The following is a 20,001-nucleotide window of genomic DNA, read 5'->3' as shown; positions in this document are numbered from 1 at the left end:
AGTACAAGTATCTTAATATTCGCTTAGACTAAATACTTAATAAAAATGATCTTATTATTATTGATTATGTTCAGTTTTTAAGCTTGTTTTTAATTATGAATTTTTAAAGTAAAATTAATGGAAAATTTGATATAATAATTGCTTAAAAATATTAGATATTTTTAAAAGATATTTATATCATTAAATTAATGAAAAAAAAAATAGTTTCGTGATAATATAAATATATTTTTTGGAATAGTTGATTTAATATTTCGCTTTAATTACACTTCATAATATTTTTGTGCCAAAAAGATTTAAATTATATTTTTGTATTTATTTTATTATTGAAAATTTATTATGGTACCGTACGTAAATCATATAAATACAAAAAATATCGTTTCCATAATAAACAGTACACATTTTACTTATAAATAACGTTATTATATATTCATGACGTTCATTCACATGGAAATATAAAAATGATAAAATCAATTTTAAATGAATTTTTACAGCAACTTTTATATGTGAAACTTTACATTTTTACTAGTATTAAAGCTTTAATTTAATATTTGCGATGTAATTGGTAAACAATGAAAAAAATAGGAATTATATAAATGATACATTTTAAACAGCGTGTAGTTAGTGTATAATCTTATCTTGCCACAAAGTATTATACACCTAATAATTACATGTTAAAGTTGTATATGACATTGCAAATACGATTCTAACTCTAAGGTTAAATATAACCATATTCAATGCAGTCTTCAATTACGTCTTTCAATCTTATCCTTGTTCTATCGTTGATGGAAATTGGTTTTTCTCCATCTCCAATTTCGGTTATGTCGACCGCTTCTCCTTTATCGCCAAGAACGAATGGCAATACAATTACTGCCAAAATTAATCCATAATGCATGCACTTTTTCAGGTGTTCTCTATAAATATGTTCTGGATAATATTTATCTATATTTACGCCCATTTTTGTAACGTTTTTTGATAGCGTTTCGTAATATATGTCAAGTAATTCGTGATGATGTTTAGCTCGTAATTGTTTGTCAGAACCTAATAGCAGCATATAGGCAATGTCGGTAACTGGCGAAGCCTCTCTTATAATCTGCCAGTCTAGCATTCTCATGTCTACGACTTTTTCTCCCTAAAAAATAGGACAATCAATACACGACTGTAATAAAATAAATAAAATAAATAGCATACTTACTTCATATTGAAACAAAAAGTTATTGCACCAGCAGTCTCCATGGCACATTATGCTGTAAGGAGCTACAGTATCTGGTTTCATGAATGTCTCAAGTTTTTCATACATGTTTTCGGAAAGCTTCATCATTCTATCATAATACGGCTCTCCTTGACACAATTCTTGGATCACCGGCTTACTTTTTTCACAGAAGGGCTCCATGAGTCTGAATTCTGACATGGAAGATGAATGTTTCTCAACGGTCTGATAGAAACTTGGATTCTTATCTTTGAGAACTATCATACAAGCATGTGTTCTCGCCAAAGTTTCGATGCAGAGTCTAGCGTGGTCGTAATCATACGAATTGTGCCTATCGTACATTCTGAATCCTTTCACCGACAGATCTTCCATGATCAGCATCTCGTTCATTTCTTCTCCGCAGCCCTTATATAATTTAGTGAAACTGAATCTATCTTCTTCTCTGAGTCCACAATCTTCTTGGAATTGAATTAAAGTCGGCAGCATTTCGGCGTAAACGAATATTTCTCTGTTAAATATTTTATTCATGGATGCGTGTGATCTCATTTCCATGTCGGGCAACGCGATTTTCATGATCAAATTTAGTGGATCACCTGATTTTCTGGTAATTTTTATACGAAATATATCACTCAAGTAATTGTCGCCTTTTTGAGAGCCTTGCGTGACGATCGTATCATACTCTTCAATGTTAAGAGAGTCGATTATTTCCTGGATTAATTGTTGCGAACGCTCGGTTGGAAGTTTGAGCACTTGACTTTTTCCGTTGTCAGACATCTTGACGTCGCGGTTTATGATTGCCTACTGTGCTGATAATAACTTCAACAGCGTTTGCCTCTCAATTTATTTCGAGCTACACACGAAGGCTTGAAGAATGATAAAAAATCTAGTATTGAATAGCTCTCGAACGGCTGGTGCGTAAGTCGTGTCTCTTGTCAGATAATTCAACTTAAAATTCTGTGCATTTAACTATTAAATTATTTTAATGGTCATATTACCGTTATAGTAAAACTTAAGTTAAATAAGTAATAACACAGAAATGGTACATTTAATGATGGTTTGTAAAAGAAGTGCCTTGATATTTATAGCATGCATTTTTTTAACTGAGTAAAAAAATTCAATCAGGTTTTTTACGTCAGTCTAAAAAACATACATTGAAAGTATGCTGCTAGTTCCTCATTCTGACGTCATACATTAAGCAATATTTTTTATAAACTCCAGCTGCATACAGTGCTTCGGTTATTTGTACCAGAGAGTATTTATTGATTAGTGACATTTTGACAATAATTATTATAAGGATATCTTAAAGAATCTTCTGTGTGGCGAAAGCTTTGAGGGTGCAGTCTCTGCTGCCTTGGTTCAACCGGTCACAAATACGCGTTAAAAAAGCAATAAACCTGAATAATAGTGTCAGATTTTATTTTTATTTCTAAAAAAAATCTGCATAAAAGATTGTGCCTTCGATTTACGTAATGCATATTTCATGCATTGTATATTTCATTACTAACCACTTATTTAATTATGGATGAAACTGGATCTGCAAATTTTTACAATGCTGCTTTTGCCTCGGTGTTCCTTTTATAATTTGTTGTCCATCAGGTCTATCAGAACTCAATATTTTCCAGTTATAATTTAACTTTTTTTTTGTATAAAGTTTGATATTCCAGAACGATATTTCAGTGGTATAAATTGACCAATACCATTCGATTCCCATATGTAACACTATTGTTTTCAGCTCTCATCTTGCTTATAATATTACAATTAGTGATTATTATATAATTATAATTCCGATAGATTATTATAAATTAAGGTTTTCTAAATTTTACTAATCTCACGGCTGAATAATTAAAAAAAATCGAAGGTCACTTATAATGAGATTTATTAATTGTAAACTGCAATGATAGTTTATAATTAGTAAAATAAACGTAAATAATTTAGTCTGCTGTCTAACTAATTATTTTTGTCATGTTATTAACGAAGATTAAAAAAATTACAATATACATATATAAGTCCGGTCTTTACCAAATAAACTGTTTTAAAATAAATAGCTCGTGAAATACCACATTTTTAATTATTTATTTTATATTATTAAGTTTAACTAAATATATCAACTATTTATAATATTAATTTTTTTTATTCATAATGTAAATATACGTATGCAAGGCAAACATAATTTTTAGACAATTAAGAATATTAAGAGAATATAAATATTTTTTTCATTTAAAAACCAAAGACAATGCAATTGAACATATGTAGTGACATTTTAATTAAAAATCAAGATTAACTATTTTCCTGCCCATAATTGAGAATAATCATCAAATACTTATATATATGAATATTCAAATATCTGGACTAAAAAACGAAAAAATGTATGGATATGGTTTGTCTCGTGTTTTGACTCTGAGGCGTCTCTTCTTGTGCTCTCACCGCGTTTCTCATCGAGTCTTGAATCGTCTTTTTAAGTCCAATACTGTCTCCGTGAGCAAGTGTTACATATTTTATATATTTTCTTCTTATTGACTTCTACGAATTTCGGTCATAGTTAATACCGCCGATAAACATCTATTCACAGAAGTTTTTCAAATGCGTAAAAACATTTTTTGTTGAGAAGAAAAGTCCTAATGTCTCATATTTCGAAACAAAATAAAGGCACATAAAGGACCATGGATTTTGTAGCGGCACTAGTCACTCGGGTATATTAAGTGAAAAAACAACTACCTGTGTTGCTCAAGTATACAAATTGTTTTATTCTAAGATTTTTTCAAATTTAATTTGCGATATAGATAGATATTTTACGAATATTCGATCAATAAATGGAATATTTACGTAGTTGAAAATCAGACGAATAATTCGAATAATCGAATATTCGATTGAGAACAAACGAATGATTGCGATTCTTTCAATTGTCTTTTTATGTTAAAGCGCCTTTTCACAAATACTTTGAGATTGTAAAATTCAGGCAGAAATGGTTCATTTCATTCTTATTATCTTGCCATTTCCGAGCTTGACATTCCAGAAACGGAATTTCATAAATTACTGACGGATAGTGTCACCAATGATTTACGTTGATTTTAAGCACGCATAATGGTTAAATTACTCTGCTTATAGATAAAGCTTAATCAAATAGAAAAAGAATGATAAAATGTTACATCATTTAAATACAAAAATTATTTTATATATAAATGAAGTTACGTTTTTTATAATATAAATTATATTTATTTTTATAATATATATTTATATTATACTAAGTTATATTTATTTTAATTTTATTTGAAGTTTTGTGTATTAATACAGTCACATAACTTATATATAAACTTTATATGTGAATACATGATATGATATTTGCGAAAAATTAAGTCAAAGTTCAATGGTGTTTTTATTTATCTATTAACATACAAATTAACCGAGTCATCCTTAATTAAAGTGCTTCGTTTTCATGCTAATTTCACAAATAACTATATATCATTATAAATCATCATAATAATTAGTACACCATTTTAATCAAAAATTAAATTTAAATTAATCCGTAATCTAACAATCTTGCATTGTATATTTTTGTATTTACAAAAATATACAATGCAAGTTTTATTTGTAAAGGCTCATTTATTTCAATCAAGAGTGCTAAAAGTTAGTCATTTCGCAAATTTTTTTTTTAAGATTTCTTCTAGATAATATTTATTTCGATGCTCGTTTTTAAAGACGACACATTTCTAGATAGTGTTATAATTCATTTTACTTAAAATATACTAAAATCTGTTTCTTCTGATTATAGAATCTTTTCAAACAATTTAATCTCTTTGTTCCAGTGTATTAAATATAAATTCTGTGACAGATGTGTTAATAGGAGGTCCGTGAAATAAAAACAATTAAATACGCAATTGCTTAGTCCCAAGATCTTTCTTCCATTGTTAAACTTTACTTACGCACATATTGGTTTCTCTTTCGTTTTTAAATTTAAATGCTCTTTTATTTTTATATAACATAGAAATTTAGATTACTTTTTAAGATTCCCTTATATTATTAATATTTTTAAAATTAAATAATTGAAGAAAAAAATAAGGCGAAACGAAAAAGGTTTGAAAGTAAAACGATTCTAATGCTTGATTTGATTTTAAATTAGTAGCTTGCTAGGTATATCTACTATCAATTTAATAAGCATTGTTTTAATCACATCAAGTTTATGAAAAATGGTTTAATCAAACATTTTTCTTCCCTTAACAAATATTTTCTTTTATTAGCAATCTTTAAAATGTAATTATATAATATGTATAGTATTGTATGTGCTTCAAAAAATGTTATTTTGGGGATCTAGATTTTTTAGTAATTTAACCATATTGATTTTTTTTATATATTAAATTTAAATAAACAAGGTTGGTTTATTAAATCCACAGTAAAGGATTCTTCATGTCTAGTATTGGCGTTCAACTTTGATAAAATCATTAGTCAGCTCTAAATACGGCTTTCAGTGGTTTTTAATAAGCTCACATTGAAACACCCCATCTTTTTACCAGTTTATAAAACATAATAAATAATATCAGAATAATTTAAAATAAAAATATCATTATTTCACTAGATTTTTTAATTATAATATAAAAATATGTATTACAAAATATTTTGGTCGATTAGTATAATTTATAATAAACATATCTATAATATTCCATATTCCAAACAATCTTCGATCAAGTCCTTGAGCCTCTTCCTGCACGTTTCCGACACTATAAGCTCGCAAATACCTCCATCTTCTACACTGTTCACAAGATCGATTATATCCATCGATTCTCCCTTGTTGCTTAGCGTGAGCGGCAGAATTGTGAAGGACATAATGAGCCCATATTTCATGTGCTCCCTGACATGGTCCCTGTAAACGGTCTCGGGAAAATAATCGTCGAGATTGATGTTCATTTTAGCGACGCTCGTATGAAGCGTCTTGTAATAGAGAGTCAGTAATTGCTCATAGTGATTCGCTCTCGTTTCTTTGTCAGTGCCGGTAAACATTAAATAAGATAAGTCAGTGACCGGCGAGGACAGTCTGATTATTTGCCAGTCGAGCATTTGCATGCTTGTCACTTTGTCGTTCTGTAAAATAAAAAAAATGTATGTACTATATTATTGAGGCGTCTTCGATATTATTTATCTGTAATTGGGTTTACTGTAGCAATGGTTGAATTTCAATTTTAACATGTGCTTAAAAAAATCTAAGAGATCCATAAAACTTTACAATGAAAATTTAAGAATGAATTACAATTTTTTCTTTATAACTTAATGATTTGTCTATTTAATTTATATTAATTATTTGAAGTAATGCAGTAACATTGAAAACTTAAATATTATTTGAAGGTCCACTTCGCCCCTGATTACTCTGCAGAATCAACTACAAATAATAAAGCAATAAATTTATAAAAATTCATAAACGTGGCAAATCTACGTGAAAAATTACGTGAGTTACTTACCTCATATTTAAACAGGAAATTATTGGACCAGCAATCGCCATGACATAAAACATCGAACGAATTCATTTTTTTGCTTAGATACCATCTAAGCGTTTCCTCCATCGAATCGAAAAACACCTCCAGCCTGTCGATATAAGATTCGCCTTCGCAGATCTTCATAATCATATTTTTGTTCTTCTCCACGAAAACGTTAAAATTATTACCAAAATCGTTGAAATTGGTAGTATAATCCTTCACCTTCTCGAAAACATCGGGATTATTATGCTTCAATGCTATGGTAGATGCGTGAAAGTACGCAATGTTTTCAACGCAAAGCTTTGCGTGATCGTAATCCAGCGATAATAATCTATTGTACAACTTGTACCCTCTCACAGACAAGTCTTCTAGGATCATCATCTCATAATTCAGTTCAGTAACTCCTTTATAAAACTTCGCGTAATTGAACCGTTTATTTTCTGGTATGTTAAAGTCCTCTTGTATATTATATAGGATCGGAAGCATATATGAGTACATGAATATTTCCCTAGCGTAAAAGTTTTCGATTCTCACTTGCTCTCTGATTTTGACGTCGAACGGCGCCATTTTCGCGATCCAATTGATACAATGCTCACGGCCATCTTCTTTCACTCCCTTGACTACGATCCTGAAGATTTCGCCTAGATAATTTTCGCCCTTGCTGGAACCCGGCGTCACGTGTATAGTGAACTCTTTCAAGAGTTGACTCTTTAGAACTTCTTCGATAACACATTTAGAATAGTCTGTTGGCATGCCAGACAATTCACAAGACGCGGCCATGTCTCGACGAGTGACAGTTTAATACTAGAATGATTATAAAGCGCGTTCATGTCTCTATGTAGGGTGTATCTGGGAGCAATAGCGCAACATAAGATTAATGTTTGTAACAACTATTTCGCGCAATATTTACTGTCTATAATATTTTCGCTATAATAAATTGTAAGATTATCTTTAAACAAGATACTAAATAAAGTGATTACATATAAAAAGCTGATGACAATAGTAGTATTTGTTGAGAAATGTAACTGTTGAATTTAAATGATTTGGATAAAAATAACTAAAGTTTAATATTTTTTAAAGTTAGATAATTCAATTGCAGTACAATTTTACTAATAGATATTACCATTTGATACAAGTATATATTTAATGAAGCTGCGAGATACGAGTCACTCGTACAAAAGTGGTCTATGTCTCAAAATTTATTTATTTATTTAAATTAAATTAAGACCATCGTAACATAACATATTACCCAAATGCGTCACTATATATTGTATTATTTCAGTTAAATTATATTTTCGCTAGTAGAAATATATATCCACTGGTGATAATGTATTTGGACTTCACTAGTAAAAATATAACGCTACTAAAAATTCACATAAACTGTAACATTTATACATCGCATGTAAATAAATAATGATAATATGTAAATGTAAAGCATATAATTTTGCTAGCACCTGCCAGATAATTTATATTTTCACTAGTAAAAATATATCTAGCGGTGAAAATATATTCCGATATATTTTCACTGAAATGTCATATTTAAAAAAATATTTTCAGGATAGATTCGAGACTGTTTTTATAGATTTTCTTTGAGGGATACCTGAGGAAGCAAAAGTTGGCCTGTCGGTGGTCGTTTTTTTATTATTCATATTTCGATCTAATTAAACTGCACTGTATTTCATTTAATGCATTTTTCTGGCCAAATTCAAAGGAACAGAAATTGCTCCATAAATTATGTACCTTTAGAATAACAATATTCTTATGCGCATGGTAGAACGCATTGTTTATCGCGCATCCTTTTTACACAAGAGTAGTTTTTCTGGTACTTATTGCTGCTTACGAGTGATTAACATCTTAAACAGATGTGTTAATAGGAGGTGCGTGAAATAATAACAATTAAATACGCAATTGCTTAGTCCCGAGATCTTTCTTCTATACTTATGCAACGTATTGATTTCTATTTTTGTTTTAAAATTCAAACGGTCGTATGAATGCCCTCTAATTTGTAAGACTTTTATTTTTTAATATAATATAGCAATTTAGATTGCTTTTTAACATAACCTTGTATTAATCATATATTTTTTATTTAAATAATTGAAGAAAAAAATAATGCGAAATGTAAGTGAAACGTTTGTAATGCTTGATTTAATTTTCAATTGATATACTATAAATTTAACAAGCATTGTTTAAAATCACAACAAGTTAATAGAAAATTATATAAGCCAACATTTTTCTTCCCTTAAATAATACACCTGAAAATATTCTTTTATTAGCACTCGTTAGAATGAAATCAAATACATGTAGTATTGTATGTGCTTCAATAAAAATGTTATGTCGGGAATCTAGATTTTTTTTAGAAATTCAACCATACTGAAATTTTTTTATGTATTAAATTAAAATAACCAAGGTTGGTTTACACCCACAGTAAAGGAATCTTCATGTCTAATATTGGTGTTCAACTTTGTCAAAATCATGTCAGATCTGAAGACGGCTTTCAGTGGTTTTTAAGAAACTCGTGTTGAATCACCCGATCTTTTTGCCAGTTTATGAAATATAATAAATAATATCAGAATAATTTTAAATTAAAATATCATTATTTAATTATATTATAAAAATATGTATTACAAAATATTTTGGTCGATTAGTATAATATATAATAAATATAATTGCTTTATAATATTCCATATTCCAAACAATCTTCGATCAAATCCTTGAGCCTCTTCCTGCACGTTTCCGACACTATAAGCTCGAAATTACCTCCGTCCTCTACACTGTTCACAAGATCGGTTAAATCCATCGATTCTTCCTTGTTGCTTAGCGTGAGTGGCAGAATGGTGAAGGACATCATGAGTCCATATTTCATGTGCTCCCTGACATGCTCCCTGTAAACGGTCTCGGGAAAATAATCGTCGAGATTGATGTTCATTTTAGCGACGCTCGAATGAAGCGTATTGTAATAGAGAGTCAGTAATTGCTCATAGTGATTCGCTCTCGTTTCTTTGTCAGTGCCGGTAAACATTAAATAAGATAAATCAGTGACTGGTGAGGACAATCTAATTAGTTGCCAGTCGAGAATTTGCATGCTTGTCACTTTGTCGTCCTGTAAAATAAAATAAATGTATGTACTATATTATTGAGGTGTCTTCGATATTATTTATCTGTAATTGGGTTTACTGTAGCATTGGTTAATTTCAATTTTAACCTGTGCTTCAATTTTTTTCTTTATAACTTAATGCTCTGTTTATTAAATTTATATTAATTATTTGAAGTAATGCAGTAACATTGAAAACTTAAATAATATTTAAAGGTCCGTTTAGCCCTAGTTTACTCTGCTGAATCAACCCAGAGTATATTAATATAATTAGATTGTTAAGCTAGCAAACTGAGTTCGGACAATGCAAATTGATAAATAACAAGGCTGTCATATTGCGGACTTTGGCTGTTATTATCCAATACACAAATATTAAATCAATATATAAATACAAATTCAGTGCTATATAACAAATCTTTCTACATTACATGAGTTACTTACCTCATATTTAAACAGAAAATTGTTGGACCAGCAATCGCCATGACATAAAACATCGAACATATCCAGTTTGTCGATGTAAGATTCGCCTTCGCAGACCTTCATAATCACATTTTTGTTCTTCTCTATGAAAACGTTAAAATTACTACCAAAATCGTTGAAATTGGAAGTATAACCCTTCACCTTCTCGAAAACATCGGGATTATTATGCTTCAATGCTATAGTAGATGCGTGAAAGTACGCAATGTTTTCAACGCAAAGCTTTGCGTGATCGTAATCCAGCGATAATAATCTATTGTACAACTTGTATCCTCTCACAGACAAGTCTTCTAGGATCATCATCTCATAATTCAGTTCAGTAACTCCTTTATAAAACTTCGCGTAATTGAACCGTTCATTTTCTGGTATGTTAAAGTCCCCTTGTATATTATATAGGATCGGAAGCATATATGAGTACATGAATATCTCCCTAGCGTAAAAGTTTTCGATTCTCACTTGCTCTCTGATTTTAACATCGAACGGCGCCATTTTCGCGATCCAATTGATGCAATGCTCACGGCCATCTTCTTTCACTCCCTTGACTACGATCCTGAAGATTTCGCCTAGATAATTTTCGCCCTTGCAGGAACCCGGCGTCACGTGTATAGTGAAATCTTTGAAGAGTTGGCTCTTTAGAACTTCCTCGACAACACATTTAGAATAGTATGTTGGCATGCCAAATAATTCACAGGATGTGGCCATGTCTCGATAAGTGACTCTTTAATACTAGAATGATTATAAAGTACGTTCGTGTCTCTAGGTAGGGTGTAACTGAGAGCTATCAAACAACTTTAGATTAATGTTTGTAACAATTGCTTTCGTGCAATGTTTACTATTTATAGTGTTTTCACTATAATAAATTGTAAGATTATCTTCAAACGAGATACTAAATGAAGTGAATACATATGAAAAGCTGATAACAATAGTGGTATTTGTTGAGAAATGTAACTGTTGAATTTAAATGATTTAGATATAGTTATGCGAACTAAAGTTAAATATTTTTTTATAGTTAGATAATTAAATTGCAGTAAAACTTAACTAGTAGATATTGCCATTTTTGAGAAGTATGTATTTAATAACCTTTCTGAATCTTTTCGACTAAAAGAAAAGGTGGCGACTACACAGATAGGTCCACGTTTGAAAGGGCCATTGTCTCATTGTTATGACTGTGACCAAAAACGATCATTTATTAACAATGAGACAAATATCATGGCACAAGAAGGATTTCTTTTGACCACACAACACGAGTCGTTAAGAGAGTAAAGAATGTTTGATGTTACTAGGATTCTATTCAATCGGTCCATATTCTATAAACTAATAACCAATGAATCTTTGTTATATTATTTTATTGACCACGTGAGCCTTTTACCCTGTAAGAAGAATTCTTCCGAGATCGCGAGAAAATCTTTTTGCAAATGTTTTTGCAAACGGTTTTTAAACACATGTTCGTGATATTTTCATAAAAAATTACCAAAAACATTAGTTTTATTTTATATTACAAACGTTTAAATAATTTAAAAAGAAAAATATTTGAAAATAAAACACGTAAAACAAAAGAAACGAAATGTATAAATCTTTATCAAGCGTCAAGTGGCAACTGAGAGTGTTTCGTTTGTTAATACGTAACGCAGACGTAACGTAAGTCAAAACACGCGAACGCCACTCGGGTTAGTGCGAATCGGCACATTTGCCACGCGCGAGTTTATCTCGTTCAAACGCATGAAGTGGTTAAATTAAGGTATGTGAAAAACGGATTGCTTAACATTTTAGCTTAATATGACGAATAAATTCGTCATAGAAAATTTTTCAATCACATGGGCATGACTAGTTAACTTGTAATGGACTTTTAAAGAGTAATCTATAGCGAGCGGGTCGAAATATCAGGCTTTATGCTAATACATCTGTGGTGTATTGAGGCTGGAATGTCGCTCCAGTACATTTTTCTCGACCAGAATGCTTTTCGGTTTGATTTTTTAGAATATCTGTTAAAAATTATTTTAATTTGTCTGCAAGATAATAATTTATTATTTACTTCTAAGAATGTCAATACATCAACTGGAAAAAACTCATACTTGATAGTGATGATAAAATTTGTCTACATTTTTTTATTTTATTTTTTTTAGATTAAATTAAGACCATCGTGGCCTAACAGGTTACCCCAATGCGCCACGATGGTCGAAAACAAATTTTAAATTTATAAAACAAAAAAAAAACGTATATATACATAAATAGAACAATACTTAAAAATAATAAACATAACAAAAAATTATAAAATATCAAAATTAAATGAGACAAACTGGATCAGCTCCTTGTAGCCAACATTAAACAGGTCAATATGTAATGCAAGCGTATTAAGGAGCCGTATGGCCACAGCTATAGGCGAGTCGGCAAGTGCGGATGTCCTAGCCCTAACTGCCATCAAAAGAGGTCTCGATCGTGATTCTCGAAAATGTTCCGGAACCCAAAACTGGAATTCCTCGAGAATAGCTGGATTGTCGACAGCACCTTTTAGTAGTTTGAAAAAATGCTTAGCGACATACAGCTTTCTGCGAGAATTCAGCGAATCATATCCCAACGCCCCTAAAAGAAAGGCGCTGGGATATAAGTACGGATAATAACCAAATGTCCTTTTGTAAAGGTATCTTAAATACCTTTTTTGAATTTTTTCCACTAAAAGGGAATATTTGGCTATTCGGGGATTCCAAATTATAGATCCCGATTCAAGAATGCTACGAACTAAGGTGTCATAGAGGATGCGAATAACTGACGGATCGTCAAAGTGAAAGGCATTCCTCATAACAAAGCCGAGCATCTTGGAAGATTTATCACAGACGTCGTGTATGTGTAGAGAGAACCTCCATTTGCTCTCGAAAGTGATTCCGAGATCTTTAATGGAAGTTTCTCTAGTCAAAATGTTACCACCGAGATGGTAGAAATAAGCTGATGGCGAACGGGATCGAGAAAATGACACAGTATGGCACTTTCCGACACTAAAGGGCTGACGGTTAACGGAAGCCCATCTCCACAGAGAGTCTAAATCACTTTGTAGAGAGAAGGAGTCCGCAACAGATCGAATGCATTTATATAATTTTAAATCATCTGCGTACAGAAGAAAACTTGAATTTTTAATTGCTGTATTTATGTCATTAATAAATAACACAAAAAGCAGAGGTCCCAGATTGGATCCTTGAGGAACCCCCGAAGGGGTAAAATATTCTTTTGACAATCGGCCACCATAGGTTACAAACTGTCTACGATTGCTTAAAGTTGTCACCGTTTTGGTGAACGACAGAAGATTAGTAACAGTAAAACGGGCAGGACGAAACCCGTGCTGTTGGTCTAATAAAACTTGCTGAAAGTGATTGTAAAGATATTTATGAATAATTATTTCAAATAATTTAGCAGGAGCTGACAACACTGCTACTGGTCTATAATTCTTTATATATAATTTGTCACCCTTTTTATGAATAGGGGTGACTTTTGTGCATTTCCATAGATCAGGAAATGATGATGTTTTGAGAATCAGATCATAAATACATTTTAGAGGAGCAGCGAGACTTACTTCGCAACCCTTCAAAATAAAATCGGGAATTAAATCAGGTCCAGAAGAACGCCCTGTCTTTAATTTATTACATCGTAAATCGTAAATGTTCTCGCACAAAATATTATAATATATAGTATTAAAAAATATCTATATAGTAATTACTAAAAAAATTACTATATAGTAATAAAAAATATCTTTTTGATAAACAACGAGTGTTTTAGAATATATTTTTTGTAATTTGTTCATATTATTTTCATAATTTTTTAATGGCAAATATGATTTTTTTATTATTTCTTTCATTTGCTTTTGATACTAATATTCAATTTATTTGTTTTCGTTTTTGCTCTCTTGGGTGTAACGATAATTCACAAACATTTAAAATGGGTATGACGACTTACTCCATAATGACGATAACTGTAATGAGCATGACGAGAAATACCGTCAATGCAATAAAAAAGTCCTTACTTCAGAGTTGTCATTTTTATAGTCTTCATAATTAAATCCAATTTTATTTTTTATTTTATTTCAATGAATTTTAAGACATTTTATTGCTATATATAATAAAAAAGTGACTAAAATGTACATACATTTATCTTGATGAATGTGTTGTTATTATTATATATTTATAAAAAATAAAAACATCAAAGTGCCTATATTTTTCAAAGCACACTGAATGATATATGTTTTTTTTTAAAGATTTGCAACTCATCATGATACAAAATTTGAAGTAGGTAAATATAGATAAAGCTGTGACTGCAAAAAAGACCGTAATCAACATGTGATAATAATTACACTTGAAGGTCTTTGATGATTTTGCAGAATCATCAAATTGCGATTTAAGATGTGCGTGATGCTACAATTAAAAATGATTGCCTCTAAAAATAGTTTTATTACATGAATTGTATCCAATTCAGAATGTGCAAAAGTCATTTGTGTGACATAAAAAACAGCCTTGGAGTAACTATGAGAAACATGTGATTAATTATATTTGTATTTATGTTTTGTTTTAATATTGAAGGTTAAATCTTTATAAAGTTTTATGAAATTATTATTATTATCAATTGTGTGTACACTGTTTTTGTTATTTTTAATACGTATATATTTTTATTTAAAACAAACGAATTCATGCTAATTTAATTTATTGAAAGCTAATCTAATTTTTTAAAATGTTTTTCTCGAAACCAACAGCTTTTTAGATATCCTATAATTTCGATTTGTGCTGCAAGATGGCGCATTTAATTATTAAAATATTATAAAAGGAAAATTAACAAAATCGAATTATTTTTGCTAAATATAAAAGCAACAAATATTTTTTTTCTCAACTTTTCTACAATACAGTTAATATTTTTTTATTCGATATAGATTCAGAGAATTTAAGGAATTAAATATTTATTTATGTAGGTAAAAATTGTTTTACTTTGATATTTTTAGAAATTTTTTTAATGGTACGAATCAAAACGATATATTAATATTAATCAGGGGATATTAGTTTTGATAAATCAACAAATTATAATAATTTGAGCAATGTTTTTTAGTTGCATCATATTTTATGCGAAATGTTTTAGGCATTAAAAATTATTAAAAATATTTACTTTGATGATATTTATCTGATAATTAGTCGTGTTTTCTTTAGTGCTCAGTGTTGCCATATAGTTAATTTTCAATCCAAGTCAAAACGCTTGATTATCAAGCGTTTATATTAAAGCTTTTTATAACAATATTCATTTAAGTATTCGATCTGAATTTACTACTACTAATTTACATTCGCTAAAATTTTTCTCCCATGTCTAATATTTTTAAACGTTCAAAACGCAATAAAGTCAACAGTAATTTGCAAACAAATTTTAACACAATCGTAGCCGCGTCAAAAAAATACACTCTGTTTCTTTGAACAATAATGTTTATTGTGAAAGTACTACCTAGTATTGATAGTGATAGTGGGTGCTTTTGAAGGCAATGTTCCGCTCCTTTTATTTCTTGTAAAATATATATAAAAAAAGGATAAAAAACTTATACATTTAATACATCTCAAACAATTATAGTTTAGTTCAGATTCATTATTTGAGTTCGGTTTTTATTTTTTTATAAATATATTCTTGCTATGATTTTCCCCAGAGTTGGGTCCCTTAAAGAGAACGGGCCCCGGGAATTTGTCCCCTCTCCCCCTCCCTCGGTAGGCCTGCAAATACTTGCGCAAAAATAGTTCTTTTATGATTCCATCATCTATGAAATGTGTTGTTGAATATTTCAGGGGTGAAATAAATAAGAATCGAGAAATAATTAAAAAACACAAAAATTCATGTAGTTTAACAATTTTTTTTACAGTAAATAATAAAAAGATTAAAGTTTATGCATAAAAATGATTATATTTTCACTATTATTGTATAAATTTCATTTAATAAAATTAATTAAACAATATTAATAATACCAACAATTAATAAATTAATTAACAATTGTAATGTACAGAATAAAATAAAATTAAATGATTGCATATTATTGAGCTCGCAAATAAATTTATGAAATATAAATATGAAAATGTAAATTTTGTCTGCTTTTTAAAGGTAAATTATATTGATGCTGTTTTCCTTTATATTTGTAATCAATTATATTTTTTTCTGATTAATAAAATCATATACAATTTGAATCAAATTATAAAAATAATGAACACTGTTAAGAACCTAAATAATGACACAAAATCACCGTAATGTTTGCATTAAATATGTATAATGATTTTTATCATTCAATACTACTTCCAACATATTTTTGTTCGTATACTTATTTTTACTATACACAAATTTGCTTTGGCAGTAAATTGTGATACATTATCTAATCGCTTAATATATATTACATTTTTTTTTACATAACGGCTAATGGAATATATAATAAATCACAGGTTTAGTAATTGTTAATTTAAAATAATCTATATAGCTCCGAACTCGATGCAATCCTCCATTACTTCGAGTATTCTTTCTACGCAGTATTTAGACAAGTTCATGTTCATAGTATCTGAACCGCCCCCCATGAACTGATCAAAAATTTCTTCCAGTTCGGGTGTCTCTCCTCTGTTACTCAATGTCAACGGAAGAAGACCGAGGCCCATCATCAGGCCATAGTTCATGTGGTCCTTTATGTGCTGTCTGTAAATCCTTTCAGGGTAGTACTCGTTTATATCCACCCCCATCTTTGCCACGTTTGCCGATAGAGTTTCATAGTACAGATCCAAAAGATCCTTGTAATGCTTCCTTCTGATGCTTTGATCCGTCCCAGTGAACAGCATATAGGCAATGTCCGAAACTGGTGTAGAAGCCCTCATGATTTGCCAGTCTACCATAGTCATTCCAACAACTTTATCATTCTGAAAAAAATATAGAAAAATTATATTTATGACAAATACAATGAAACGTGTTTAACTATCATGTCGGACTATACTGAAGATAAAACTGTTAATACAAAACAGTGTTTGTTTTATATGAGAGAAATAACAGTACAAATAGCTGATAATGATTACGATAATTTACAACCACAGATGCTTTGTAATAACCGAAGCGCAATTATGTAAATTCCGGGTTGCTGAAAAATCGAATCTAATTTAAAAAATCAACATCTATTGATCTGTTATTGATAGCATTTTAAACATTGCAGCATTACAATATATTTAAAAATATAAATCTATATCTCATATATGTTTTTAGTTGTGATAAATGATTTTTTTATTTAGTACTAGTTTCAATCGAATATTCGAATTATTGGTCCTATTTTTACAGTTAATAGCTATTAAATAGTAAGGCATTATACTGAAATCTCAAAGTCTGTAAGGTACCGACATCAATAATATTAATTATAAAATATTATCACAGCTAACAATCAATATATGTCACTATGCACGACCTAGCTTGATTTTATTTTAATTATACATTACAATTTTCATGTGTAAGATTAGAAAAATTTAATTACATAATAATCAATAATTCAGATCTCATACTAAAACAAACGGTCAATATGGGATTCGAACCCTGGTCTTACAGGTATTAATCACAGTAGTCTATCGTGCTGGTTATATGTAATAAATAAACGCATTAATAGCTTAGGTTACATTATGTTTAACCCTCGAAAACTTTAGAACGGTTTGACCGCAAAGTTCACTATCACGCGAAAACGCGTGAACGGATCATATTGTGTTGTACTCAAATATAACACGTAATTTTGTCACTAAGCTGAATATTGTAATCTGTGATGTTTGCGAGTGACTTAGGAATGAAATTTATTTAATACATTTTACGCATAAAAATAATATTTAGCTGCACGAATGCCATTGTGGGTTAATCCTTATGTAACTGCTACTCACTGATAATAAAAGCTTTGTATGTGTTGTATTCGTAAATTATATACTATATAACAAACGTGATATGCTTGCAAATACTGCGGCGTGAAGGCCGAATTAATCCTAATGAATTAAGGCACAATTCTATTATGCAAACTAGTTATTAATCACTCGTCATCTCGCCTTCAAATAAAAATTGCACGCAGTCATAAATAATAAGTTGCAGAGATTCTTAAAAACTATTAAAAGTATATTAATAATTTTTATTATACTTGGTAAAGAAATTATGTACCGAAAATGATTGTTTTTTTAATCATATTTTATACAAAAAAAATATGTTTTACATATTTATAGTTTATATTACGCAATTGTATTTATAATATTTTATATTTACATATATGTGTAAAATTATGCAATTTTTTTTATGATAATTTATAGATGCAAAAATTAATGAAAAGTAATAAAAAGCTTATTTTTAACTAACTAGTATGCAAATATATTTGCTTAAATTAAGTATAATAAAAATTGTATCTATCACTCTTATAAATAATTATATATGAATCGATAAATTATATATTTTTAGTTTTAGGGTTTGTTTATTTTAATTTTAATAAAACATATGGTTTTAAAAAGTCATGCACTTAGTTTAGTATAAGAAAACTTCGGTCTGTTTTTTGTCTAAATTAAAATTAAATATTTTATTTGCAATAACAAGCACTAAATATTGACTTACTTCATATTTGAACAGGAAATTGTTGTTCCAACAATCTCCATGACATATGATGTTGTACGGTGCTGTAACATCTCCATCTAGAAGTCCATTCATTTCATGAACTACCTTTTTCAATGCTTCTATAATCTGATCCTTATAATCTTTATTGTGGCATATTCTTTCGACCATTTTGATGCTTCCGTCGATCCACATATCTTGATTGTTTGTGAAGTCTGACATCTTAGTGGCCTTAGACACGATCTCGTCGAAAAGTTCGCGGTTCTTGGCCTTGAGAACGATCGACGTAGAATGGAAACGAGCCAAGTTCTTAATGGCTAATGACACATGGTCATAGTCGAAAGAATGCAGCCTCTCGTGCATTCTGTATCCGTCCACTGATATATCCTTCAATAGCAACATCTCTTCCATTTCATCTTCGACGCAATCGTAGAACTTAGCGTACGAGAATCTGTCTTCCTGCGAAAGATTGTGTTCTTCCTGGATCTGGTTCAATATCGGTAGCATTCTGGTATAGACGAACTTTTCTCTGAGATACAATAGCCGCACGCTCAAGTGCTCCCTTAGCAAAGGAGTCGTAGGAGCCTTCTTCATGATCAGGTAAGCCGTATCCTCTTTTCCGTCGGACTTTAAGCCCGTGACTTTGATCTTGAATATCTCCCCCATGTAGTTGTCTCCTTTGGCCGCGCCGCTAGTGATAACGATCTTGTGGTCCTTGAATCCCAAACCGGTGACGACATTTTCGATTACTTTTTTGGATATATCCGAAACGTCGATCTCCGCGTTCGTCGCCATTGCGATACTGATAACACTGACCGATTTTAAGATCGTACGCATTTTAATATATACATATATACAAAAGCGAAGACAGGTGTTGCGAACCATTGTTTGCATCCTCTGAAATATTTACCAATGATCCTTTTACACACTAATTGAGGAGAGCAAACGCCATGATACTACAAACTATTTATGTTTACGAATTCAATATAATACAAATAATAATTGTTTTTATTAAAATAAGTTATAATTAATTGATGTTTTTGTAATTCTCGATTTTTGTCAAAATTCCGATATTTAGTTATTAATAAAAAGTAAAACACTATAAAATATTATTAACCACAAAGATAAGACCAATTGCTGTATATGTAGAATTTTGTTTTGTTTTGTTC

At 30.1% G+C, this 20,001-nt stretch overlaps 3 protein-coding genes across 4 annotated transcripts; all 3 read right to left on the bottom strand.

Annotated features, from left to right (window-relative positions):
* Window positions 1-204: 204 nt before the first annotated feature.
* LOC148239203 (uncharacterized) lies at window positions 205-2,010 on the bottom strand. The gene is made up of 2 exons (XM_088186962.1): window positions 1,193-2,010; window positions 205-1,129 (listed from the first exon to the last, which is right to left on the bottom strand). The coding sequence occupies exons 1-2, from the start codon at window positions 1,979-1,981 to the stop codon at window positions 716-718; spliced, it is 1,203 nt and encodes a 400-aa protein (XP_088043088.1). The 5' UTR covers window positions 1,982-2,010; the 3' UTR covers window positions 205-715.
* A 3,758-nt stretch (window positions 2,011-5,768) lies between these two features.
* On the bottom strand, window positions 5,769-7,475 carry LOC148239202 (uncharacterized). 2 transcript variants are annotated; one of them, XM_088186557.1, is made up of 2 exons: window positions 6,655-7,475; window positions 5,769-6,575 (listed from the first exon to the last, which is right to left on the bottom strand). In XM_088186557.1, exons 1-2 carry the CDS (start codon window positions 7,447-7,449, stop codon window positions 6,525-6,527), a joined length of 846 nt encoding a protein of 281 aa, XP_088042683.1. In that variant the 5' UTR covers window positions 7,450-7,475; the 3' UTR covers window positions 5,769-6,524. The 2 variants fall into 2 exon arrangements, with proteins under 2 accessions (XP_088042683.1, XP_088042674.1); XM_088186548.1 differs by having other exon boundaries at window positions 5,769-6,280.
* Window positions 7,476-9,317: 1,842 nt separating this feature from the next.
* Window positions 9,318-19,651, bottom strand: LOC148239201 (uncharacterized). Its single transcript, XM_088181331.1, has 4 exons — window positions 18,836-19,651; window positions 16,718-17,136; window positions 10,202-10,955; window positions 9,318-9,769 (listed from the first exon to the last, which is right to left on the bottom strand). Exons 1-4 carry the CDS (start codon window positions 19,625-19,627, stop codon window positions 9,341-9,343), a joined length of 2,394 nt encoding a protein of 797 aa, XP_088037457.1. The 5' UTR covers window positions 19,628-19,651; the 3' UTR covers window positions 9,318-9,340.
* Window positions 19,652-20,001: the final 350 nt, after the last annotated feature.

This window comes from Plectrocnemia conspersa, unplaced genomic scaffold (genome assembly GCF_051122295.1).
Source record: "Plectrocnemia conspersa isolate PC_06_02 unplaced genomic scaffold, ASM5112229v1 ptg000001l, whole genome shotgun sequence".
Lineage (NCBI taxonomy): Eukaryota > Metazoa > Arthropoda > Insecta > Trichoptera > Polycentropodidae > Plectrocnemia > Plectrocnemia conspersa.
This window is presented reverse-complemented; position numbering and strand designations above follow the sequence as displayed.